General features: G+C 43.6%; 1 protein-coding gene across 3 annotated transcripts in view; it reads right to left on the reverse strand.

The window, feature by feature from the left end:
• The window catches only part of TBC1D8 (TBC1 domain family member 8), a 101,068-nt gene that overhangs the window by 51,223 nt on the left and 23,151 nt on the right, over nucleotides 1-26,694 (reverse strand). For all 3 annotated transcript variants that reach the window (XR_005212295.1, XM_037806419.1, XM_037806420.1), the window contains exon 2: nucleotides 12,284-12,394. Coding sequence is in view for 2 of the 3 variants with exons in the window: in XM_037806419.1 (XP_037662347.1) it covers nucleotides 12,284-12,394 (111 nt within the window). In the remaining variant the exon portion in view is untranslated. The remainder of the gene's footprint in view (nucleotides 1-12,283; nucleotides 12,395-26,694) is intronic.

A 26,694-nucleotide genomic window follows, 5' to 3' on the forward strand; every position in this document is an offset into this window, starting at 1 on the left:
CAAAGGAATTTTCAGGAAGTAAAACAAGCATCTTATTGTCGGTACCTACAGCTTCTGCACGAACACAAGCCACGAATAACTTGATCCAAGCTTCATTTTTCAAAAGCAAATGCTTCTCTCTACTATTATAATAAATATCCAACTGAATTAAGCGTCTTCTCCAGTAACCTAAGATCTGATTTACAAGAAAATGCGAATCTACATGCACTGTTCAGATCTGTTCCTTCGAAACGGCAAAACCTTTATCTACCGTCCAACACACTAAACCTCTGCTGTCCAAATACCTGGACTAGAGGCTGCTCGGACCATAAAGGGAATCGTGTAAAAGGATAACTCTGAGAGCACCACCACCCCAAAATTCTACTCAACACTCATCCTACACCCTGTAGCTCAACAGCAAAGAATCTGAGTACAGAATGCAAATGAGGGGAGGAGAAGGTTGAGCCAAAAGCCTTTAATTTTCAGAAACTTTACATTCTTAAAATGGATACTGTAACATCTCATCTATACATCTAAAGCAATATCTTCGCATGTGCATGTAAAAGTTTAATATCAACATCACATCAATCATCACCAAGGGGACTTTTACCCATGTGTATTTCTCACTATATAGTTCAATAAAATGTTTCTTTTTACATAATTCCTTTGCCCCTTTTTGCCTTCAAATTAAATGATTCCCTAAAAATATTTACTATAAGAGAAAAATAAACTCAATATCCTTGACACTGAATGTAAAATAGATTTTAAATCTGCAATTGTATATAGTGAAAAAAATGTCCTCCTGTTGTAACAAACACACCTCAAAAACAGGCACAAGTACAGGGAAAATTTAACACATCATAAAAGCTAGCATCTCAAATCAGGAGAGAAATGGAGCTTCTAATAAATGATGTTAGGATAAACCGAGCCACTTAGACAAAGATGAAAGCTGATCCGTACCTCACTCCACACACCAAGAAAAAAATCCAAATGGATCCAAGTCACAGACATGGAGAAGGCAGCACTGCAAGGGCTTGGAGACTTCCCCTTCCGGCCAGGACAGAACAACAGGAACTGGATCTGACCTCTTGCCCTGAGCAAGTAGAAAACCACACAAAACATACGAAACAACAGTTTGAAGAGCACTAACCAGGCAGTGCAGGACACGGTCCCTGAGAGAGGGGAAACAAATGAGGGGCACCCTACGAGTCTCCTGCTCAGTTCCTGGAGTTTTCAGGCTGTGAAGCAAAGAGAAAGATGTCAACGGAGCCTGGGGGTCTCCCAGAGCTGAGGAGACAAGAGTTTGGAGTTCCAGGAGGTGAACAGAGCCGGAATTTGTGGGACTGAGTGCCAGAGAAGAGACCAGCTCTGGACCTCTGCAGGGGGCCCTCACATCTTTTTGGTTAAGTAATGACATGCACAAGCATGTGAGGAAATCTCCGAGGCCAGAGGAAGAACCCTCAGAAGGAGCAAGGAGAACATCTTTAGAGCTCTCATGAAGCTGGGAACAATTAGTGTTCTCAAAGGCTGGAGTAGAAAGACATCCTAATACATGGGCATTGAGTAGAGTCCCCAGGAAGGACACTGCCTCAGTAGTGACACCAAATTAGTCCTAAAAAAGCCTAAAAGCAAGCCTCAAAATAACTGACGTGATTCCAAGTAACTTAACTACATTCCAGAACAAATCCCCAAAAACATGTAAAGGAATAATAAAAATTTAGTTTAAAGAAAAAAAAAAAAAACAAAACAGCACCCAACAATGGAAAACTCAAAATGTCTAGCATCCACTCAAAAATTACCAGGCACACAAAGAAGCAGGAAAATCTGACCTATAGCCAAAAGAAAAATGAATCAATAGAAACAGACCCAGAATTGACAGATCAGTCGACAAGGACATTAAAACAGCTATTATAAATACACTCCACATGTTCAAAAAAGGTAAAAGAAAGCAGGCGCATGGTGAAGAGATAAATGAAAGATATAAAAAAGACCCAATTCAAACTTTTAAAGATGAAAAATATAGTATCTGAAATGAAAAATACATTGGATTAGATTAAAAATAGATTAGGGCTCTCGGGCAAGATGGCGGCATAGAGAGGAGTGGAAGCTAAGTAGTCCCCCTGGAACAACTACAAAAAACCAGAAACAACTAGTAAATAATCCAGAATAACTGCAGGGGGAACAAACGAGACCATCCATTCATCATACACCAACCTGAATTGGGAGGAATGCCCGAGAACACAGCATAAAATCTGTAAGTAAAACCTGCAGAACCAGGTCGGGAGACCCCCTCCCCCATAGCCCGAGCTGCAGAGCCGTGTGGTGTCAGAGAAAAGCTCTCTCCCAGCAAGCGAATACAGCTCAGCTGAGCTCCAACTGGGGTTTTAAGTAGAGAGTGTGAACTGCTCACTACAGGTACGCAGCCCCAAAAAACAGACAGAGGCTTTGGGTGACGACTGACCTGGGAGAGCCGGAGGGTTGCCTTGGACTGGGTCTGAAGGGGACTATCTGTTTCTTTTCTGGCTCAGTGGAGAAAGCCCCAGTCATTTTCAGTTTCCAGGGCTGTGACTCTGGGAAGGGTGGAGACAGCAAAAGCAGAGAGCGAGACCATTGAAATGCTAATGACCTCCACCTGAGGGGTCTGTCTTCTCTAGGAGGAAAGGGGTGGGGCCCTTTCCATTCAGAACCAGACCCCAGAGCCTGGCGGAACATGGCCATACCTCCTCACACCAGTCAAGAATTATAGGCTAACAGGCGTCACCTGCTGGGCAGAAAAGCACAGTGACCCGAGACATCAAAGGGTGGAGCAATTTTCTAAGACACACCCACAGGGAAACCAGATACTGAATATTTCTTCCCTCTGGGACCTGAGCCTGTTCTGGTCTGGGAAAACCTGATTTGGATAACCAAGGAAACCATGCCTAGACAACAGAAAATTACAACCTACACTAAGAAAAACAAAGTTATGGCCCAGTCAAAGGAACAAACATACACTTCAACTGAGATACAGGAATTAAAACAACTAACGCTAAATCAATTCAAAAAGTTTAGAGAAGATATTGCAAAAGAGATAGAGGCTGTAAAGGAAGCACTGGACATGTATACGGCAGAAATCAAAAGTTCAAAAAACCTACTAGTAGAATCTATGGAAATGAAAGGCACAACACAAGAGACAAAAGACACAATGGAAACATACAACAGCAGATCTCAAGAGGCAGAAGAAAACACTCAGGAACTGGAGAACAAAACACCTGAAAGCCTACACGCAAAGGAGCAGATGGAGAAAAGAATGAAAAAATATGAGCAACATCTCCGGGAACTCAAGGATGAAACAAAGTACAATAAAGTACATATCATTGGTGTCCCAGAAGGAGAAGAGAAGGGAAAGGGGGCAGAAGCAATAATAAAGGAAATAATTAATGAAAATTTCCCATCTCTTATGAAAGACATAAAATTACAGATCCAAGAAGCGCAGCGTACTCCAAACAGGATAGATCTGAATAGGCCTACGCCAAGACACTTAATAATCAGATTATCAAATGTCAAAGACAAAGAGAGAATCCTGAAAGCAGCAAGAGAAAAGTGATCCATTACATACAAAGGAAGCTTCATAAGACTATGTGCGGATCTCTCAGCAGAAACCATGGAGGCAAGAAGGAAGTGGTATGATATATTTAAGATACTGAAAGAGAAAAACCACCAACCAAGAATCCTGTATCCAGCAAAGCTGTCCTTCAAATATGAGGGAGAGCTCAAAATATTTTCTGACAAACAGACAATGAGAGACTTTGTGAACAAGACACCTGCCCTACAGGAAATACTAAAGGGAGCACTACAGGGTGATAGAAGACAGGAGTGTGTGGTTTGGAACACAATTTTGGGAGATGGTAGCACAACAATGTAAGTACACTGAACAAAGGTAACTATGAATACAGTTGAGAGAGAAAGATGGGGAGCATGTGAGACACCACAAGAAAGGAGGAAAGATAACTACTGGGACTGTGTAACTTGGTGAAATCTAGAGTATTCAACAATTGTGATAAAATGTACAAATATGTTCTTTTATGAGGGAGAACAAGCAAATGTCAACCTTGCAAGGTGTTAAAAATGGGGAGGCATTGGGGGAGGGATGCAATCAACATAAACTAGAGACCGTAACTAACAGAATCATTGTATTATGCTTCCTTTAATGTAGCAAAGGTGATATACCAAGGTGAATGCAGATAAGAGGGGGGGATAGGGGAGGCATGTTAGACACTTGACATTGGTGGTACTGTCTGATTCTTTATTCTACTTTGATTTAAGGTTATTTTTCCTTTTGCTGCTTCCTAGCTGTCATTTTTTTGCTTCCTCTTTCTTTTGCCTCTCTACCTTCTTTGACTCTCCCTCCTGCCTTTGGAAGAAATGTAGATGCTCTTGCTTAGTATGAGCAGAATGTTCAATCAGGATGAACTTAAATGTTTGGAAATGAACAGGGGTGTTGGTAGCAAGATGTGAGAATAACTAACAGCGCCGAATGGTGTGTGAATGAGGTGGAAAGGGGAAGCTCAGAGTCATATATGTCACCAGAAGGAAAGTTGGAGGTCAAAAGATGGGAATGTATAAAACTGAATCCTATGGTGGGCAATGTCCATGATCAACTGTACAAATACTAGAAATCACTTCATGAACCAGAACAAATGTATGACAATACAATTAGAAGTTAATAATAGAAGGGCATTTGGGAAGAACTATATACCTATTGCAAACTATATACTACAGTTAGTAGTATTTCAACATTTTTTCATAAACAGTAACAAACGTACTATATCAATACTAGGAGTCAACAATTGAGGGGGGTTGGTTAGGGATAGGGGAGGTTTAGAGTTTCCTTTTCTTTTTTTCTTTTTTCATCTTTCACTTTATTTCTTGTCTGGAGTAATGAAAAGTTTCTAAAAATTGAACAAAAATTAACTGTGATGGATGCACAGCTGTATGAGGGTACCCAGGGGCAAGTGATTGTACACTTTGGATCTTTGGATAATTGTATGGTATCTGAACAATCTCAATAAAAATGAAAAAAAAAAAAAAAAAAGACTAAAGGAACATGACAACTGAAAAAAAAAATAGATTAGACAGTGCAGAGAAAAGATGAGTGAATTCAAAGACAAAACAAACTATCTAAAACAAGAAACACAGATATAAAAGGATCAGTAGAAACAAAGAACACAGCATCAGTGAGCTCTGGAACAGTAACCAGTGGCCTAAAATGTGTATAACTGAGTCCCAGAAAAAAATGGGGCAGCAAGAGAACAGAAAAAAAGTATTTGAAGAACTAATGGCTGAATTTTTTTTTCAAATTTGATAAAAACTATAAACACACATGCAAGAAGGTCAGTAAACCACAAGGAGAAAAGCTATGAAGAAAAACCACACTAATGCAGCACATCATAATTAAATTGGTGAAAACCAGTGCTAAAGAGATGAGACAGTATTTGCAGAGGAATAAAAATAAGAATAACAGCAGCCTTCTCATTAGAAACCATGGAAGCCTGAAGATATGGTGACATCTTTAAAATACTGAAAGAAAAAAAAAAATGAATTTATAAGTGCTTGAAGAAAAGATGGATGACCTTGAGAATGGGGAAACCTTCCCAACTATGATTCAAAATCAGAAACCATAGAAGAAAGTGTTCCAAATCCTACAACATAAAATAAACTTTAAAACTTTGCACACACACACATGCAAAAAGCAAAGTCACCAAAAGACAAACTGGGAAAAAAACTATAATTTCAAATCTCAGATTCTTCAGATATAATATATAGCAGACATTCCTAATTTATAAAGAGTATCTGAAAATTAAGGGGGGAAAAAGTAAACACTTTTTTTTTTAAAACAGCCAAAGGACATGAACAAAGAGTTTCTGAAACCAGCCCTTAAATACGACAGATGCACAACTCCCTCACAATAAAAGGAATGCAAATTAAAACTATGCAGACACACCACATCTTATCTAACAGATTGGCAAAAAATCCAAAAATTCAACAACATATCTAATGGAAAATCTGAGCAAAGAGGCATTTCCAAAAATGCTAACAGGAATTTTAAAAAATATGACCCCAATGAAGGGAGAGGAATTTAGGAATATCTAAAAAAAAAAAAAAACTTCATATGCATTTCCCTTTGATCTATAGAACCCCACTTCTAGAAATCTATCCCAAGGACTCACCAGTAAAAGCACAAACTGATGCAAGTATCAGGCTATTCATGGAGACACTATGTGTCATGGTGACAGGTGGAAAGCAACACAAATGTCCATCAATGGAGGATGGCTGGATAAACGAGGGCACTTCTATGCAATGAAAGCCAAAATAAGAACATAATCTCTACACTCTGAGATGGAGTGATTTCAGGCTCTAATGAAAAGTTAAAAAGGCAAAACACAGAAAAGAATATATGCAACCTTTGTGAAAGAAAAGTGGGGAGAATATATATATATATATATACACACACCTATTATATATTTTTTGATATTTGCAAAATAAAACAGGGGAAGGGTAAGCCAAAAAAAAGAAACAGTTATGGTAGGGGGAAGTAACAGAGGGAAGGGAGAAGGGACGGAAGTATGGCTTCTCTACAATTATCTCATTTTAAAGGTTTTACAGATTTAGTGATGAATGTGTTTTACATTTTTTGAATATTAAGTTAAAACAGTAAGAGAAAAAAAATCAATCCCCAACAAATTCTTAATTGAGTAAACCTATTTATCAGGTTATTGAAATAACTACACAGAGAAAAATATTTATTTTAAACAGTATATTGACTATACATCCTTAGCTAATTATAGTCTAAGGACAAAAACTTAAATTCAGTACTCCTACTGTTAGTAACAATATTGGTATTATTTTGAAACAATGTGTGTGTGTGTATTATTGTCATATAATAGCTACGTTTATATATGTAAAAATACATAATTATGTGAATGCTGTTAGAAACTAAGATTTTCAGTGCAAGAGACTACAGACATAAAATCACAGTTTAAGTGAAAACCCTGTGGTTTTACAGTTGAATGGGAGGCTTTCTCAAAGCTCTCGTTCCAAGTAGCTCCGAGGCACTCCCTAGCTCAGCAGCAGTGACAGGGCAGCCCACCGCCCAGGCCCTGGTGCCACTCCCCACAGAAGGGCCGGGGCTCCTCCAGGAATGGCTGGCTACAGACAGGACGCAGGAAACGTGTGAGATAAGCGTTTTATACCTCGTCTGCCGGAAGCACTTGAAGATTAATGGGGTGAGACAAAAACTCACACGAGTCACAGGAAGGGAACCCAATGGGCAGAAGACGGCACGATTTGATTATCAGCAAGAACAGCTATCAGTGGAAACACATTGAATATATAAAAACCCTTGGCTTATGGTGCTCACTGTGTAATTATTTCAACGTTCTGTATGTTTGAAGGTTTTCATAATAAAATGATGGGAGGAAAAACTTTTACTTTAAAATGACACTAAAAGATGGAAAGGGAGATGAAGGGAAAGAGAGCAAGCAGCCAAAAGCAAGTGAAAATGTAAGTCACCCTCCCGCCACGCTTCTCATTCCCACCACGACCCGGGCCGCCCGGTCCCTTCCTACAGGGCTTGTTTGTGCTTCATCTGAAGCTGGAACCCCAGGGCAGCGGCCATGTCTCAGTGCTCACGACACAGTGAAATACTACACTCAGCAGAGGCAACGGCACAGGGCCAAGATGCCAGAGAAACTCCCAGAAGAGGCTTCAGCATCCAAATCAATACCACGGGCTCGAGACAGAAATATCCTCGCCCTTCTCTCTTCCTTAATGAAAGAAAACCTGCATGAAAAGAAGAACACCTTACTCTAAGGACCTTCTGGGGACAAGGTGACAGAAGGAGGTAAAGCGCCTGTAGACCTGACAGGGTCAGGCCCGAGGCGAAACTCCAACGGAGTGGAGACAAAGGCAAGCAGATCTTGGCTCAAAAGAAGGAAGCGTCCAGGAGTGAAACCTGCTCAGGCCTCTGCTACCTGCAGGGGTGGGAGCTGGGGTAAGGTGGCACACACTTCACAGGGGGCAATCTGGCAGTGTATTTAGAAGGCATTATAAACGCAGATCCCTTTGCTCTAGCAGCTCCACCTCATTATGTGCTCTTGCAGCGTCCCATCCGTCTTGCCTTCCTAGCCCTCGTCACCCTTTGTTTCCCGGAAGGGCCCAGTGGAGGGAGACCGTCTCTCCCCCACTCGACAAGAATCCCGGACACCAAGCAGGCGTCTGGCACACGCAGGCCACAGACATCTCAAATGAGTGCACTGTGAGGACTGAGAAGTGTGCAGAAAAATTTAAGGGCAAGGGTGCTCACTTAAGTTTTTTAAATATTGAAAAGTCAGAATCAATTATCTAAGAAAGGGCTATTGGTGTAATCAGTGACAGAGCCACAGGATCGAAGGCTGCATAGCCATCGTGAACCACGCTGCTCACCGAGGTCTCCAAGTCTCCGTGGAGCCCTGAGTGGCCACTGTAGACTTCTGGGGAGGAGCAGATTCGGGAACAGAGGGGCAATGTGCTCCCACGCCCCCACCCTGCCGGCTCCCCAGAAGACAGACCAGTGAGGAGACAAAACCCAAATATTCTCAATAAGAGCCCAAATCTAGAGCGAGACGACTCTCTGGTCTGGGGAAAGTGGAGCAGGGAAAGGGGAGGAAGGGAATATGATCCTCCCTCTCATACCCCACGTCCAGTCCAGCAGGAAGACAGTCGTGTTTCTCTGTCTGCAAATCAGAAGCCAAACCTGACCTCACCCTCCACCGTCACCACCCAAATCCAAGCCCCATCACCCCAGGCCATGACCACCTCCCCGTTCCCACACTTGCTGCCCAGCGTCTGTCACCCATGCAGCTGTGACCGGAGCCGTCATCTCCTGCTCAAACCCTCCAACCGCGGCCGCTTACCGCGGCCCCCAAGGCCCAGCGTGCTCCGGCCACAGCAGCCTGGGTGGACTCAGGGCCTACAGCCCCCCCTCTCGCACTGGACCCCACAAAGCAGACTTTTCCTCACCCCTCCACCACCGCACTATTCCTCAAATGTACCAACCTCATTCCCACCTCAGGGCTTTCCCCTTGCTGTTTCCGCTGCTTAAAAAAGCTCTTCTACTCCTCTGCACCAACTAGTCCTGCATGTCATTCAGGCCTCTGCTAGAACGCCAACTTCTTGGAGAAGCTTGGCTCACGGGCTTACCTGAGTCAGCACTCTCCCCTCCACCCCTACTCTCCAATCCCTTACCTGCTATATTTGTCCCCAAAACTCTCACTCTGACCTTAAATCACCCGTGCTGACTTGTATCTGGTCTCTCTGACTAGGATGTAAGTTCCATGACAGCTGGAATGTGTCAGTCTTGCTCACCACCATGTCCCCAGTGCTTAGAAGAGGGCCTAGAACGCAGTAGGTGTTCAATTAGTACTGGGTGATGATACAAAGGCTAGAGGGTGACATATGGAATCGAGGTGCCATCTGAAGCCCAAGGGGTCACCCTCACGAACAGAATATACATCCCCTCTCCAACTCGGAGGGGTGAACCCTCAGAACAGAACACTTACGTTCTCAGGAGAGAGAAAAGAGCCCAGGGATTCCAACCAAGAATAAGCGTGTCCCCCTCGCCCCCACCCCCAGCCATTTCCCCAGGTTATAGGAAATGGACTAAAGGAAAAATACTCACCCCTCAAACTACAGATTAGTGAGAATAATAAACTAGTCATGGATAAGATAGGAATTAAGAAAAAAAAGTCACCCTGACTACGTTAGTGCAAACGAACGTCGAGGAAAATGATGCCCAGCAGGAGGAGACGAGAGAAAGCGCCCGGCATCCAAGCAAGTGCTCGGCAGCAAGAGAGGAAGAACCGAGGAACGAAGTGTTCAAAGACACTTCAGTCTTAGAAAACAGAGCACTCAAAGAAGGAAAGGAAAATCTCACAAATGCTCAGGCTCCAAAACAATAATATGAACCCAAAAAAGACAAGAGCTCAAAGGAGACCTGATGAAATAACAGAGTGAGATGAAAAGGGAGATTGGAGACCTAAGAAAATGAATCAAAACAACATCACAGCTGAATCAATAAATAATTAAAAACAGCAAGGTACAGAACATACTACTGAAAACTCAATTACTGACTAAGAGAAAAGGGTGGTGAACATGATGGAGCCTAAACACAAAACAGACAGACGACAACAGGCAGACAACAATGAAAAGCAGACAACGATACAACCTAAAGATCACTGGTGACTTTAACGTGGAAAATTCAACAAATGGAACATAAGATGAACTTTTAAAATATAATACATACCAAAAACTGATGTAATAAGAAAATTTCCTGAAACAATGAAAGAAATCTATCTGCAAACTGAGAGCACATCATGTTCTAGAAAAATTTAACACAGCATGCTCAAGGCTACAGTAGATTCTAATCAAGTTATTAAACTTCAATGATAAAATCAGAATTATATGCAGAAAAAGCAAACCCCTTAACACAGGAAAAAGTCAGACTCACTTTAGATGTCTCCTAGTGCTGCGATTAACGCAAAATAAAAGATCCCGGAGTAACTGCCATCAAGCTCTAGTCGGTGGCCCAGGACTCATACACAGCCCAGGGGTCACTCAAGTCCAAAAGCAAGAGGCAAACATGAAACCAATCAGAGAAGACCACACTCAGGAGACATGACTGGGGGAAAACAGGAAGTCCAGCCAATTAAGAGATGAACCAAAATAACGATTCTGGAGTGGAAAAGTCATATGAAGCATTAAATCTGTTTAAGTAAATAACTGAGCCCGACGATGTCATAAAAGCTGGTTATAGAACAGAATGGGAATTATAATGTAAACTTAATAATAAAACTTTAAAAAATGAGAGACGGAGAAGGAAGGGAGAGAGCAGGGCACTGCTTGTCCTTGTCAATTAACTGTCAGAACTGAAACATTGTTTTTAAGAAGCCACAGTTCTAACCTTGTAATGTTTTCAAAATCTCTTAACCTTGAATGAACCCTTTAGAAAGAAATGCCTCTTGTATTACAGAAACACTTATTTGCAGTATAACATTTCTTTGACTTTACTTCAGCTTCTTTCCTTTTACTGAAATCAAGTAAACTTAATACTCCTATTATAAAACAGCAATGGTAGAGGAGTTCGTTTTTATAAAGTATTTCTATCCACCTTCCTAACTATCCTGTGCCTTAGAAAGTTGTCTGAAACAACATTCACCTAACATGAAAAGAGATTACTTGGGTGACTAGGATTTGGGGCAACAGATATTTTCTTCTTGGTTTTGTGTTAACCAATTTCCTTTTATCGAGCATGCAACATCTTTGTCATTCTATACAAACCCAGAATGATGTATCTAAATTTTAAAAAAGCAAAAGAAAACAAACATGCCAAGATGTTAACAATGGTTAATACTGGACAGTGGGATATAGATGAGAACTTTTGTCTTTTGCACCTTTCTGTTATTTTTCTGGGGGGAAGGAGGTAAAATCCAACATTACAAACTGTGAGGTAATGCTGAAAGTTCACGGTCACTAATAAAAGGTTAAGAGAAAAAAACAAATCTAAAAAACCTCTCTGTGTACATGGGAAAAATGATTAGCACCAGATATGGAGTTACAGGTGATTTCTACTCCTTAACTATTTTTTGTTTTTGGAAGGTGAGCATTTATCACTTGTGTGATTGAAAAGACACATTTCGGATGTGTTTCATGGTGGAAGGGGCCTCTCTGGATGTCAGGATTCCCGGCCCCAGCAGTGTCCAAGCCACAGGAAGCGCACGGGGGTGCCCCGCAGGGGGGACGGAAACCCCAATGGAGAGGCTGACCTGTGGCTGCTGAGCTCCCCCAGGGCCTCACAAGCCAATCCCCTCTCAGTCCAAAGGGGGAGCAGGGGTGAGGCCCACCCTTGTTCAAACAGCGCCCACCACCGTGACAACGTGTGCACACCAGGAACACATTTGTCATGTCAGGAACAGGACGAAGAAGGAAATGCCTCATCTCGTTCTTAACAGTAAACAAGTCCCCAGGAACCCACACGAGACAGAAGCCTGATGTGCACAATCTAAGTTGCCCGAAACGTCAGCCTTTAAGTGCTTTTAATGTTTGTTTGTTTTTTAAAGAACAAAAACAGCTCACAAAAGCAGATGAGGTCCTAAAAGGGGTTACCTTCAGCTTCAAGGACATGCAGGTGCGCAGCATGCTTAGACCTTGAGGTCTGGAATGTTCCGACTGGAACAAGACTCACCAGTGGCTACGGCCCAGTACACGTCTGATCCAGTCAGTAACTCACCACATGCAATGGGAGAATAAACCTGGGAGCCGGGAACTTGAAGCAGAATTCGGAACGGAGCAACCCGGGCGTTGGAATCCAGCACTGCGTCCAGCGCTCCCACCAGGCGACCTGCAAAAGCAGAGAGACATGCACTGAGCAGGGGCTCCGGCCAGGTGCCTGGGCAGTGGGCAGCCACCCGCTCCCCGGCTCCGAGGCAGCGCAGTCTGCACCTCACGGCCAGCTCTTCCACTCACTGCCACAAGACTCAGGTGCCACGAGGCCAAGTGCTCTGGCTGCCCATGCCCATTTCCCCAACACCTCCGCCAGGGCCTGGCATTTACGGGCACTCAGCACGGACATATTGAATCAATGAATACGTGAACCAATGGCCATGGACAAAATCACTTAACCCAGCTTCGTGTTTTTATTTCTCAGCGGCTCAACACGGGGCCAGCAAACATGAGCAAGGCTCTCTCGAGTTTGAATCTAGCTGCAACACTTTTGAGCTGTGTGACCTTGGGCAAGTACTTAACGTCTCTGTGCCCTGGTTTCCTCATCTGTAAAACGGAATCCTCGCAGCATAGCTATGTCACAGGGTAATCAGGGGTACTCAAGTCAATTACTGCCTGGCCCGCAGGACGTTCCATGTAAGTGGTGACCATTATTATGAGTTTGGTCATCATGATACCATCACAAATATGGGAAGTATAACCCCTGCCTCCTCCAGAAGGAGGAACAAACAGGAAAACATATCAAAGTCCTTCACAAACCATAAAGCACATCGTGTAAAGAATTGTCATCCTGCTGTGATGGAGAACATCATAAATCAATGGCAGGCAAAAAAAAAAAAAAAAAAAAAAAAAAGCAGCATTTGCTCCAATCTTCTATTGCCACGGAATGTACATTGAGCCCCTCACTTCTTAACTTTACACACATTCCTTAACCAACAGACACCAAATAAGGACCAAAGGTGGACTCAGAAAGTAGTATATATGCATTTGTGGGTTTTTTGTTTTTAACAATCTCAAACTTAAAACAAAGTTGAAGGTTCAAGGCAAAGAATCATCAGGGAGTAAGTTACTGACCTAAAACCCACCCCACCCAAATACTGTCTTGTATTTTTCCTATGAACAAGGACATCCTCCTACATAATCACAGTACAAACATCAAAATCAGAAAATTAACATCAATACATTCTTACCACCTGATCCTCAAATCCCATTCAAATGTTGACAAGCACCCCAATAAGGCTTTTTGCTACAACGGATTCAGCTCAGAATCACACGTTGCGTTTAGTTAACAGGCCTCTTTATTTTGTATCAGTCTAGAGTCATTTCTCAGTTTTCCTTTGACTTTTGTGACCTTGACACTTTTGAAGATGACAGCCCTGTTATTCTGCAGAACGTCCCTCAGTTTGGGTTTGTCCGCTGTTTGCTTCTGGTTAGAGTCAGGTTACAAGTCTTTGGCAAGGACCACAGAAGCGATGCGTGTTCCTTTCGCCGCAGCCTATCGCGTGCCAGACAACTTCGATTTCTCCCGTCAGTTTCTGTTAATTTCACTTCGGTCATGTGGGCTTCAGTACTGCAAAGTTACTCCTTTTTCCCTTTGTTAATTCTTTTTCCCTTTGCAAAGTGCTTTGAGAAGTACTGTGAAACCGCAAATATCCCCTTCCTCGTCAACCGTTCAATTTATTCCTTTAATTGTATCAGTTTGGTCTCGTGGTCTCCTACTTCACTCACTAGGTTACCATCCTTTACTGATCTGTATCACTATTTATTTTGATTGTCAAATTGTCCCAGATTTGACCAGAGGGAGCCCCCTTCAAGCTGGTTTCGGTGTCCTTTGACCTTCTCCATCATTCTTTTTGCTTTCTGGCACCATAAGTTATTCCAAGCTCCACTTGTACTTTTCTTGCCTCAGCCCCGGGACCAACCATTTCTCCAAAGAGTCCTGGTTCCTTTCAATGGGAAATGGTTTTCAGAAGCCAAGATCTGAAAACTGTGTGTGCTTATTGCTACTAGGGTGCTCCCAGGCCCTCCCAGTGAGCAGAGCCAAGGAATATATGTCTGGGTATATGTATGAAGACATACACACACGTATACTCGCGTCTCTATAGAAACAAATTGAGTCCACACCAATACTTCTGTTTTAGTTTCCCAGGCTGTTTAAGCAAATATCATAAAATGGGCTGAGTTTAAAAAAAAAAGGGGGAATTTATTCGCTCACGGTTCGAGGCTGGGAAAAGAGTCCACATCAGGCATCACAAGGCAACACTTTCTTCCCGGAGACTGTGGCGTCTGGTGCCGGCTGCCGGCGATCTTGGTGCTGAGCCTGTCAGATGGCAGCATCTCATGGTCTCTCTCTTCTCCTCTGGGTTCTGTTGATGTTCAGCGTCTTGCTTCCACGGCTCTCTCTCCCTCTCTGTCTGATTTTCATTCCACCTATAAAGGACTCCAGTAATAGGAACAAGATCCATCCTGAAGTTGTTGGGCCACACCTTAACTGAAGGAGCCTCCTCAAAAATTCCTACTTACAATGGGTTCACACCCACAGGAATGGTTCAGATATAAGAACATGCTTTTCTGGGGGTACATACAGCTTCAAACCACCACAATCTCCAATTACAATCCAAAACCAGTGTTCATTCCACTTTCTTTCCACATTTGCAATTATCTTCTCCAACACTGACAAGCCCGGCTTCCATTATTCCTAATATATTTACTCACCTGACCAACTGTCCTGTTGCTACCACTGCCCGCTCCCCGCCCCCCAGATGCCCTCCTCCCCCTACCTAGGTGCCAACTGCTCCCAGCCCAAGAAACACCTTGATCTACCCCACTTAGTGGCATCAGGAGAAGAAGGGAGAGAGGTTGTATGAGTTTTTATAGCAATTACTCTTTTGGCTAGCTCAAAACTCTTGCTTCCTTAGGGGTTTGCTTTTGAATTCCAGACGACAGACGGGGCCTGAAATCTGTATCCTGGATAAAGGAGGTGCCACCAAGCAGCAGCTTAGGGGAGCCGAATGATTAAGCACACAGACTGGGGCGGGAGGGGGGTGATTTGATTTGCACTGGGGAACATTTTGCATAAGATTGAGAAAACATCAGGTCTGCCTACCTAAGAATAAGGAGAGGCCACAAGACAGTGATGGAGATTAGGAAGGGGCTCGAGACCCCCATCCATCCCATACACATACACTTGACACTTTCAAAGTTAAGAGCTAAACTACAGAATCCATATCTAGTTTGTTAAGAAGAAAAGGCTGAGGGACATCAGAGAACCACAACGTCATGTTACAACAGAGAAGTAGTGTTGCTGATTGAAAAGATCTGTGATTTTTCTCTTCAAGTCTCAGTTTTTGAAATTATCTGGACATTTGATGACAACGTGACTAAACCAGCCCCTTCAATTGGCGGCAGGATAGGAGAGCAATTAAAAAGTGACAATTTTTCTTGGACCATCAGAGAACTGAGGTCTCAGGGCAAACCAGGACCCTGAAATATGGAGACCCAGGTGAGCACAGAGGATCACCGCCGTGATCTGCTGAGCTGGAGCAGAAGCGCTGGAGCCTGTAACTGGTGGGAACACTTAAAGAGTAATTCTGACAAATGGTTGGAGGCTGCATGTGGACTAGCTTGAGAGTGAGAAACTCCTGGGGGCTGCGGTCTTAGGGGAGCCCTCCCACTTTCATGTGTAGTTCACCAGGTTCTCAGGGTGAAGAGCCAAGAATGACCTCGTCTTGGCATTGTGAAATGCTCTCAGAGCATTCTAGTTCTCCAAAACAAAGGCTCATTCTCCAAGGCCTTAGCCCACAGGTGGAGAAGCCCATCCCGCCCACTCCAGCTCCCTCTGCCCCTCCTGTCCCGCCTACCAGAGGAGAAACCCAAGAAACCTTTAGGAAGGTCATAAGCCCAAGGACACAAGCCAACTGAAAGACTGAGCCTTAATCATATCATTATCGAATCCTTTCCCTTCCCCACACCAACCGGGCATCGGTATAATAGAAGTGCATTACAGCCTCTTTACCGCATCTAGAGCAAGGACACCGTTCTCAGCAACCAGACTGTTGACATTCCAGAAAACATGGACGTCACACTGAAGGGACGCAGTTACTGTGAAGGGCCCCGAGGAACCCTGCGGAGGAACTTCAATCACATCAGCGTAGAACTGGTCTACTGGGGAAGAAAAAGAAGAGGCTTCGGGTTGACAATGATGGGGAAATGAAAGGAGCTGGCTGCAACCGGCACTGTCTGTTGTCACGTACAGAACGTGACCACTGGCTTCCATTACCAGAGGAGGCCTGTAGATGCTCACCTCCCCTTCAGCGTTGTTATTCGGGACAGTGGGTCTCTGGTTGAAATCCGAAATTTCCAGGGTGAAAAATACATCCGCAGGGCTCGGATGAGGCCACATGTTGCTTGTTCAATATCTCAAGCCCAGAAAGATGAGTTAATTCTTGAAGGAAATGACACTGACTGTATCAAATTCAGCTGCTCTGATTCCACAACCACAACAGTAAAAACAAGGATATCAGAATAACTGGGGATGGTGTCCATGTCCCTGAAAAAGGAAGAGTTCCGCAGGCTGATGAAGAAGATCTGAGAGTCGGGCAGCAAGGGAAACAAGATGCCAGACCTATTTGTGATTTTAAAGATTCAAAAAAATTAATCAGTTAATTTGTGGGGGGGGGGGGAGTGGATTACAACAAAAAGAGCCACAAAACACAGCCTCTGAGGAGGCGTTCTTAAGGAAGCCCAAAGACGAAGGTGGGGAGAAACCAAGGTCACTCAAAGAACTTGCAGCCTCCAGTAGCCCCACAGCTACAGAAAACGTTAGGCACAGCCCAACTCCTGGCCAGATGAACCTAAAAACTCACATTAACGAACGGCCTATTTACTGAGTCCCCATTAACCAATACACCATGCCTGGCTATCAACAAAAAAGTACAAGGCGTGCTAAAAGGCAAGAAAAGCAGTCTGAAGAGACAAAGCAAGCAACAGAATCAGACTGAGATACCACAGATGTTCAAATTGTCAGGCAGGGAATTTAAAATAACTGATTAATAGGTTACGGGGAAAAGTAGAAAACATGCCAGTAAAGAAAGTAATGTAAGCAGAGAGATGGAAATGCTAGGAAAAAAATAAGAAAGAAATGCTAGAAATCAAAAATACCGTAATAGAAATAAAGAGCGCCTTTGACAGGTTCGTCAGCCGACAGGACGCAGCTGAGGGAATGATCAGTGAGCTGAGAGAGGTCAATGGAAGCATCCCAAACAGAAATGCAAAGAACAATGAAAAAAAAAGACCTAGAAGAGAACAGAATATCCAAGAGTGGTGGGACAATTTCAAGAGGTATCATATACATGTAACTGGAACACCAGATAGAAGAAAGAGAGAACAAATACTTGAAGTAATAATGACCAAGGATTTTCCAAAATTAGTAACATACACCAAGTCACAGATCCAAGAAGCTCAGAGAACACCAAGCATGAGAAATACCCAAAAATCACACCTAGGTGTATCATATTCAAACTGAAGAAAATCAAAGATATAGAAAATCTTAAAAGAAGCCAGAGGGGGGAAAAGAACAAAAACATAAAAAACCCACCTTACCTACCAAGGACTAAAGATAAGAATTACACTGGACTTGTCGTCAGAAACTATGACAGCAAGAGAGTGGAGTGAAATATTTAAAGCGTTGAAAGACAAAACCGTCAACCTAGAATAGTCAATGAAACTATTTTTCAAAAGGAAAGGATTGATACAGACTTTCTCAGACAAACAAAAACTGACAGAATTCATCACCAGCATGACTTCCCAGCAAGAAATGCTAAAAGAAGTTCTTCAGAAAGAACAAAAATGATATAGGTCAGAAACTCGGACCTACATAAAGAAAGAAAGGGAGCTGGAGAAGGAATAAATGGAGGTAAATAAAATCTTTTATTTGTCCTATTCTTAACTGATCTAAAAGAAAACTGTTTAAAGTAATAGTATTAATGTATTGGACGCTTATATAACAAGGACAAGGGAAATAAATGACAGTAACGACAGAAGGCCTGGGAGGGGAGAATCAGGAATATTCTGTTCTAAGGAACCTGCACCCAACATGAAGTCCATCATGCCTTTTGAAAGTGGACTCAGTTAAAAACGTACACTGCAAACTCTAAGGAAACCACTAAAAAATTTTAAAGTATACTTGATATAAGAAAGGAGATACAGCTGAATCACATAAGATATTCTATCAAAACCATAAAAGGCAGAAAAAGAGGGATAAAAAAAGAATAAATGCAAAGAATAAAAAACAGTTACAAACAGGGTAAATACTCATCCAAATATATTAATAACCACTTTAAATATGAATGTTCCAGACATACCAATTAAAACACAGACATTGGGCAGAGTGGATCAGAAAAACAAGGCCCAACTCCACACTGTCCACAAGAAACCCATCTTATGAAGACTCAGATAGGTTAAACTAATGGGATGGAAAAGGATACACCACACTAACATGAAACAAAGGAAAACTGGAGTTGCTATATTAACTTCAGAACAAGGAAAAATTGTCAGGGATAAAGAGGGGCATTATATGATGATAACCAGGTCAATTCTCCAAGAAGACCTAGCAATCCTTAACATGTGTGCATCTAACAAAATAGATGAGGCAAAAACTGATAGAACTGCAAGGAGAAGTAGAAATATTCACTACTGCAGCTGGAGATCCCAGCACCCCTCTTTCAGTAACTGATAGATCAAGCAAGTAGAAACCATCACGCACGCAGCCGACCAGAACAGCACTGTCGGTCAGCGATCCGCCATCCAACAGCAGGTAAAACAAATGCCCAAACAACTGCATGATGCTGCTGTGAACAGTTGATTGTGCGCTGTGGGTGACTGTAGGTGTGTGAATATTTCTCAGCTAAACTGTATTTAAAAAAAAAAAGTGAATGAACGATGGGGGGAGGAGGGGAATGGGATGTTTTGGATATTCTTTTTTATTTTAATTTTCATTTTATTTTTGGAATAATGAAAATGTTCAAAGTTTGACTGTGGTGATGAAAGTAAAACTATACAACGATGCTGTGAACAGCTGATTGTACACTTTGAATGATTGTATGTTATGTGATTATCTCTCAAAAAAATTGCATTAAAAAAAAAAGAAAAAAAAAGAAATGCCCCAAAAGCTCCCATGGAACATTCACTAAAATAAACCAATTCTGGGCCATAAAACACACCATAATAAATCTGAAAGAACAGAAATCATACAAAGTAAGCTCAGACCACAATGGATTTAAACTAGAAACCAACAATAACACTTCTAAATAAGAGACGGGTCAAAGAAATTTTAAAATACCCAACACAATTCTGAAGAAGAACAAAGTTGTGGGAATCACACTATTCAACTTCAAGACTTACTGTAAATCTACAGTAATCAAGAAAGCACACTGACATCGGTGATAGAACAGCCACACAGACCAGCAGAACAAAACCGAGAGCCTGAAACAGATGCACAGGAATATAATCAACCTACCTTTGACAAAGGAACAAATGCAATCGAATGGAGAAAAGGTAATCTTATTAACAAATGGTGCCAGAACAACATGGCACTCATATGTAAATAAATGACTCTAGACACAAACCTTACATCTTTCACAGAAATTAACTCACAATGGATTTAGTCCTAAATGTAAAATACAAAACTACAAAACTTCTAGAAGAGAAAATCCAGGTGACCTTGAGTGACATTAAAACACAACTGATGAAAGAAAAAAGCTGGTAAATTAGACTTTATTAAAATTAAAAACTTTTGCTCTGCAAAAGACACCTAAAAGAATCAAAAGCCAGAGACTTGGAAAAAATATTCCCAAAACACATGATGATAAAGAACTTGTAACCAAAATATACAAAGAATTGATAAAACTCAAAAATTAAGAAAAACAAAAAATAACTTTAAAATGGGTTTACAAAAAAAAAAAAAGGAGGGCAAATGATCTGAATTGAATTGACACCTTACTAAGGAAGAGAGGTAGAGCAAATAAGCATGAGACGTTCAACATCATTTGTCACTCAGTGATTACAAATTAAAGCAACACAACTTCACTAAAAACCTATCCAAATGGCTAAAATCCAAAACTCTGACACAACCAATGCTGGTAAGCACGTGGAACTATAGGAATTCTCGTAATTGCTGATGGGAATGCAAAACAGTAGAGTCACTTCGGAAGACAGTTTAACAGTTTATTACAATGCTAAATATAATCTTACTGTACAATGCAGAAATCATGCTCTTAGGTATTTCCCCAAATGATTTGAAAACTTATGTTTATGCAAAAAACTGCTCATTGATCACTGATGTCTGTAGCAGCTTTATTCATAATCACCAAATTCTGCAAGCAATATGTTCCTCAATAGATGAACAAATAAACACACTGTGGTACATCCATACAATGGAGTATTATTCTGTGCTAAAAAGAAACGAGCAACTTTCCGTCAACCACCATGGTGGTATTAGATGCACCAGGGTGTCATCTCCCATGGAATCTTTGAACAAACTGCAAAAACTGGCAGAGCCACTTCCTCAAAACTACAGAAAACAGTTAAAAGAGCTGCAGTAACTCTATAAGGCCAAATCAAGAAAACACCGCTTTATTACTGGTGGGAGAAGCTCGTGGCATCCTTGGAGGCCCGACCACATTCCCCGCCCCCAGCAAGGTGTGCAGCCAGCCTGTGCTCTCGTGTGGGCCCCTGGCTGAGTTCCAGAGGGAGCAGAGTAACTCCCATCCACATGATGGAGGGCCTGTGTGTGGCTGCCAACCTAGCTTCACTCCCAGAAACTGCCCTGCAGGCAGCAGCAGGTTGAGGACAGCTAAACAGTGTAAGAAATGAGTAACTGAAGGCAGGCTGGGGCAAAGAATTACTTTCTTTAAAACACATAATAGAACAACCAAGAAGAGTGGAAAGTTTATTTCATAGGAAGTAGAGAGGACATTCGGATTCCTAAGCCCACAAGCTACTACAAGCCCAGGACACATGGAGAGGACCTTCTACTTCACTTTCACTTTGGGTAGAATGAAGGAATAAAATCACATGATTATCTAAATTGACACAGAAAAGGCATTTGTCAAAATATAGCACCCCTTCTTGATAAGAACTTTCAGAAAACTAGGAATAGAAAGAAACTTCCTCAACATGATAAAGGGCATATATGAAAATCCCACAGCTAACATCATACTTGATGGTGAAAGACTGAAACCTTCCCCCAAAGACCAGGAACAAGACAAGGATGCCCACTGTCACCACTGCTATTCAACACTGTACTGGAAATTCCAGCCAGAGCAGTTAGGCAAGAAAAAGAAATAAATGGCATCCAAAGGGAAAGGAAGAAGTAGAGCTTTCTCTATTTGCAAATGACAAGATATCCTACATATAGAAAATTCTGAAAAATCCACAACAAAGCTCCTAGAGCTAATAAATGAATTCAGCAAAGTGGCAGGGTAAAAGAACAACACCCCAAAGTCAGTAGTGTTTCTATACACTAATAATGAACAATCTGAGGAGGAAATTGAGAAAAAAAAATCCACTTACAATAGCAACTAAAATAACCAAGTATCTAGGAATAAATCTAAGCAAAGATGTAAAGGACTTGTACATAGAAAACTAAAAAAACATTGCTAAAAAAATCAAAGAAGAGCTAAATAAATGGAAGGACATTCCATGCTCATGGATTGGAAAACTAAATATTGTTGAGATATCAAGTCTACTCAAAGCAATGCACAGATTCAATGTAAAACTTATTTATAGATCCACCATAATCAAAACAGCATGGTCCTGGCACCAGGACAGACATAAGTACAAACGGAATTGAATTGAGAGTTTAAAAATCAACGCTCATGTTTATGGCCAACTGATCTTTAACAAGGGGACAAAGGCCACTCAATTGGGAAACAGTCCCTTCAACAAAAAGTACTGGGAAAACTGGATCTCCATCAGCAAAAGAATGAAGATGGACCCCAGCTCACACCACATACGAGCCAGAACCATAAAACTCCTAGAAGAAAAAGTAGGGAAGCATCTTCAGGACCTTGTGTTAGGCAGTGGTTTCTTAAACTTTACACCCAAAGCACAAGCAATGGAAGACAAAAAAATAGATAAATCAGATCTCATCAAAATCAAAAACTTTTATGCCTCAAAGGACTTTATCATGAAAGTAAAACTACAGTCTACACAATAGGAGAAAATATTTGGAAACCACATATCCGATAAGGTTTAATATCCAGAATATATAAAGAAAATCCTTCAACTCAACAACAAAAAGACAAATAACCCAACTTAAAAATGGTCAAAAGACTTGAATTGACATTTCTCCAAAGATATACAAATGGCCAAAAAGTATATGAAAAGATGCTCAACACCATTAGCTACTTGGGAAATGCACATCAAAACCATAAGGAGACACCATTTCACACCCATTAGAATAGCCACTATTTTTTGAAAAATGGAAAATTACCAGTGTTGGAGAGGACATGGAGAAATAGGAACACTCATTGATTGTTGATGGGAAGGTAAAATAGTGTAGCTATTGTAGAAGACCGTTTGGCAGTTCCTCAGACAGCTAAGTATAGAATTACCATATGACCTGGAAATCCCACTATTAGGTATATTCCCAAAAGAACTGAAAGCAGGGACTCAAACAGGTATTTGCACACCGATGTTTATCACGGCATCATTCACAACTGCCAAAAGACGGGAACAACCCAAGTGTCCATCAACCCAAGTATCCATTAATGGATAAACAAATGTAGTAGATACGCACAATGGAATATTGTGGAGAGCCGTCTCCCGGGACGGGCATAGCGCATGCGCTGTAAACCTGCTCCAAAGTCCCCCCGCCCATCGAATGAGCCAAGATGGCGCCCATATCCTGCTTCCGCTTATGACGTGCACACTCACTATTCCTATCTGCCAATTGAGTGCATATGCGCGGCGCTAGATCATTGGTTATGAGTAGAGTACTTAAGAGTTTGCCCAAGCGAACCTCGGGGAGACAGCCCACTAGGAGCCGTACCTGACGGCCACATCGAGGCTGCTCTCCCGCGAGGCACTCTGCCCCGCGTGGAAACCTGTAACAGAGAATGCTTATCTAGCTTCAGTAAAAGACTTGCTCTCGCAACCGCCGTGTGGCTCGAGTCGTGACTTCCAGCCAGGTCAGTTTGCGTGGTCTGCATCTCTCTCTCTCTCATCCCTTGTTTCTCCCCTCGCCGGCCGGGGAACAGGGGTCGAGCGGGGCGGCGCCGGACAAGTGGTGGCCCGTACGGGGAACGCTCCTCCTCCTGCCTCGCTCTCGACGGTCCCTCTGTGAGGAGAGCAGCGCTGCGCATCGAGCTTACGGCGGACTTCCCGCGCCTGATCAACGCGAGAAGGTGAGTGCGTCTTATTACATGATAGTTAGGGCCCGTGGGTTTTCAGGTGACCCCGGGGGACTCGGAAGAGCTCTCCGAGTGACTGAAGTATAGTGCCGACTGCAATCATGGGGCAGTCCGGAAGTTCACCTCTCTTAGCTCCCTTAAAGAACCTTTTGAAACAACGGGGTATCTCGGTCAGGAAAAGCTCCCTTCAGCGTTTTCTTGATGATGTTGATACTTTTGCCCCTTGGTTTGCCTGCACCGGCAGCCTTAGCCTACCCTCTTGGATGAAGCTCGGTCGCGACATAGACCGAGCGCGCCAGACGGGCGTGTGTATGGACCCGATTCTAGTACCCATATGGGAGACCGTCCGTGCGGTCCTTGAACTAGAATCGGCTGCCGGCCTAAGCCCGTCCTCTGCCTTGCAAGAAGCACGGTGCGCGCTCCAAGAAACCCAGTCAGTTTCGTCAGCGGACGGCTCCTATAAGGGCAAACCGCCGGAGTCCAGTGACTCTGACTCAGAGTCAGATAGCGATACTGACGAGGAGGCGGAAGCATCCCCGCTAATTGAGTGGGAGGAGCCTCCCGCCACACCCGTGCGGCCTTCCGCCCCGCCAATGTCTACCGCTGCACCCCCAGGGACACCCCCAGCTCCCAACTGACGCCTTGGGCGGTCCCACCAAAGGACCTCGCCGAGAGCTCCCTCTAGTGGCCATGCCCAGTAAATGTAATTATCCTTTGCTGCCAGACCCGGAAACCCCGATGGGCCGGTCAGGGGAGGGGCAACCTTTGCCGTACCCCCCGCCCGAGTACAAAGGCCCTGACCCGGTGCTCAGCTGGGCCAGAGGCTCTGTTTGTGTTTTTCCCCAGGAACCAGGACGTCAACCAGTGTGGGTTCCGGAAAGACTGGTGAGAACCGTGACATCACCTGAAGAAGCCAAGGAACAGCTGTCAGAAACGCCAACGAATATACAACCTGAACCATTAGACCAAGCCTCCGACCCTGCTGATGATGGCGACGACCGACAAGACGATAATAGTAGGACTGACCACCCCGCGGTTGCCCAAAAAGAGGATCGGTAACTCTGTTCTTTGCTCTCCTATAGCAATCCTTCTAATCTGCCTTTTTCTTTTTTTAGTGGAACTGTGGTAGCGCAGGAGAGTGGTCTTTGGGGCCTGTGGCATCATCCCCCGACCCTGGCCCCATTCTCTGCTGGGTCTCCCGCCTCTCCTGTGTTTTTCACTCGTACCCTGTCTCTAGGTCTCCACCACCTGCCTTCTGACAGAAATATTTCCTCCACAAGCTTCAACGAGTCCTTCCCCCTCACCAATGACACACTGATCCTCTCTTTTGCTAACCTCTCTGTCAAGGTTGTCAACACCACAGTTGCGGCGAATGCTACTTGTGAAACTGGTAATGGCGAGTTAAGTAAGGGAGTCTTGCTTGAATTTCTTAACGTTACAGGGAAGAGCCGCCAGTCTTGTGAAGGGATCTTGAGTAAAAATGAGACTCAAAGGTGCCTTTTCCTTCCGGGGTTTGCTCCTACAGTCTGCAACCGTTCCAAAGACCCGGATGCCTCGCCGCCCCGCTATCCTAGTGTATCGCCCAAGTTATGTCTGGCTCCCCGTCAAGGCAACCGACTGGGTTGGCCCTGTTTCTCAAGTTGTTTCACTTAACAATATCCCCTTCTCTAAGTCTAGGCGTCCAAGAGGCATACCTTACCCGAGACGTGCTACGCCGCCACAATCAGATGCTGAACTTAAATTTCCAGGCCATTCAGAAACTCCTAGCGGAGATAGATGAACTTGGACTAGAAATAGATGGACTCTGGAGAGTTCTCCAGCAGACGTGTGATACCCGATGGTTATTCGGGAGGCTTTGTGTCACCCCGGTTAGGGTGAACTTGACAGAGGAGCAGCAAGATGTCGCCGAGTGGCTCAAGGACACTTATCTCCCCAACTTCACCAATCTCTCCGACCAAGTGAAATCCGACCTTCAGGGACTTGAGAACATTAGGAAATTGAAGCCTGTTAGTTTCGACCTTTCCACACTGGGCGAGACTGTAAAAAATCTGTGGGACCAAGTCACCTCTTGGTTCTCTTGGCCCAATTTGACTAATTGGATTCTCTTGATGGTGGGACCATTGGTGGGATTAGTCATTGTTAAATCTTTGCTAGAACGCCTGTTTCAAGCGCGGCAGTACCGTGTTACCACTATGATGGCTATGTCCTCCACCTTTGATACCCCCAACAGCGACCATTCTGATGGCCATACCCCATCCTGGCCGCCTCGGGCGGGGCACTCGGGAGCGAGGTTTGTAGCTAAGCGCGCAGCTGTGTCCCGGGTATAACGGGCGACGCCAGCAGTCATAATTTTTGTCTCAGGTAGGTCCCTAAGGCAGAGTCATAGTTGTGGCCAGACTTGACTCTAGCCAATGCATAGGGACGCCTAGTGACGCCTCCGACTCTGGTTAATGCTATCCCTGCCCCCGCCTTTGTCCCCCAGTTGCAAGGCAAAGCACTGCAGGGAGAGTCATGTTGTTTCCAGCTCACGGACTCTCCTGTCTCCATATGAGGTGAGCATTCTGGTCGGTGCTAGAGGCTCCGCCGCTAAATGGCTGAGACCTAGTCCAGACTCCCCAAAGCACCGGAACAAATTGTGAGCCATCTGGGTTCACGGGAGCACACTCATCACTGGGGACACTGGGTCGATATAAATAATAAAGGGGGAGATGTGGAGAGCCGTCTCCCGGGACGGGCATAGCGCATGCGCTGTAAACCTGCTCCAAAGTCCCCCCGCCCATCGAATGAGCCAAGATGGCGCCCATATCCTGCTTCCGCTTATGACGTGCACACTCACTATTCCTATCTGCCAATTGAGTGCATATGCGCGGCGCTAGATCATTGGTTATGAGTAGAGTACTTAAGAGTTTGCCCAAGCGAACCTCGGGGAGACAGCCCACTAGGAGCCGTACCTGACGGCCACATCGAGGCTGCTCTCCCGCGAGGCACTCTGCCCCGCGTGGAAACC

Source organism: Choloepus didactylus, chromosome 17, assembly GCF_015220235.1.
Source record: "Choloepus didactylus isolate mChoDid1 chromosome 17, mChoDid1.pri, whole genome shotgun sequence".
NCBI classification, from domain to species: Eukaryota; Metazoa; Chordata; class Mammalia; order Pilosa; family Megalonychidae; genus Choloepus; species Choloepus didactylus.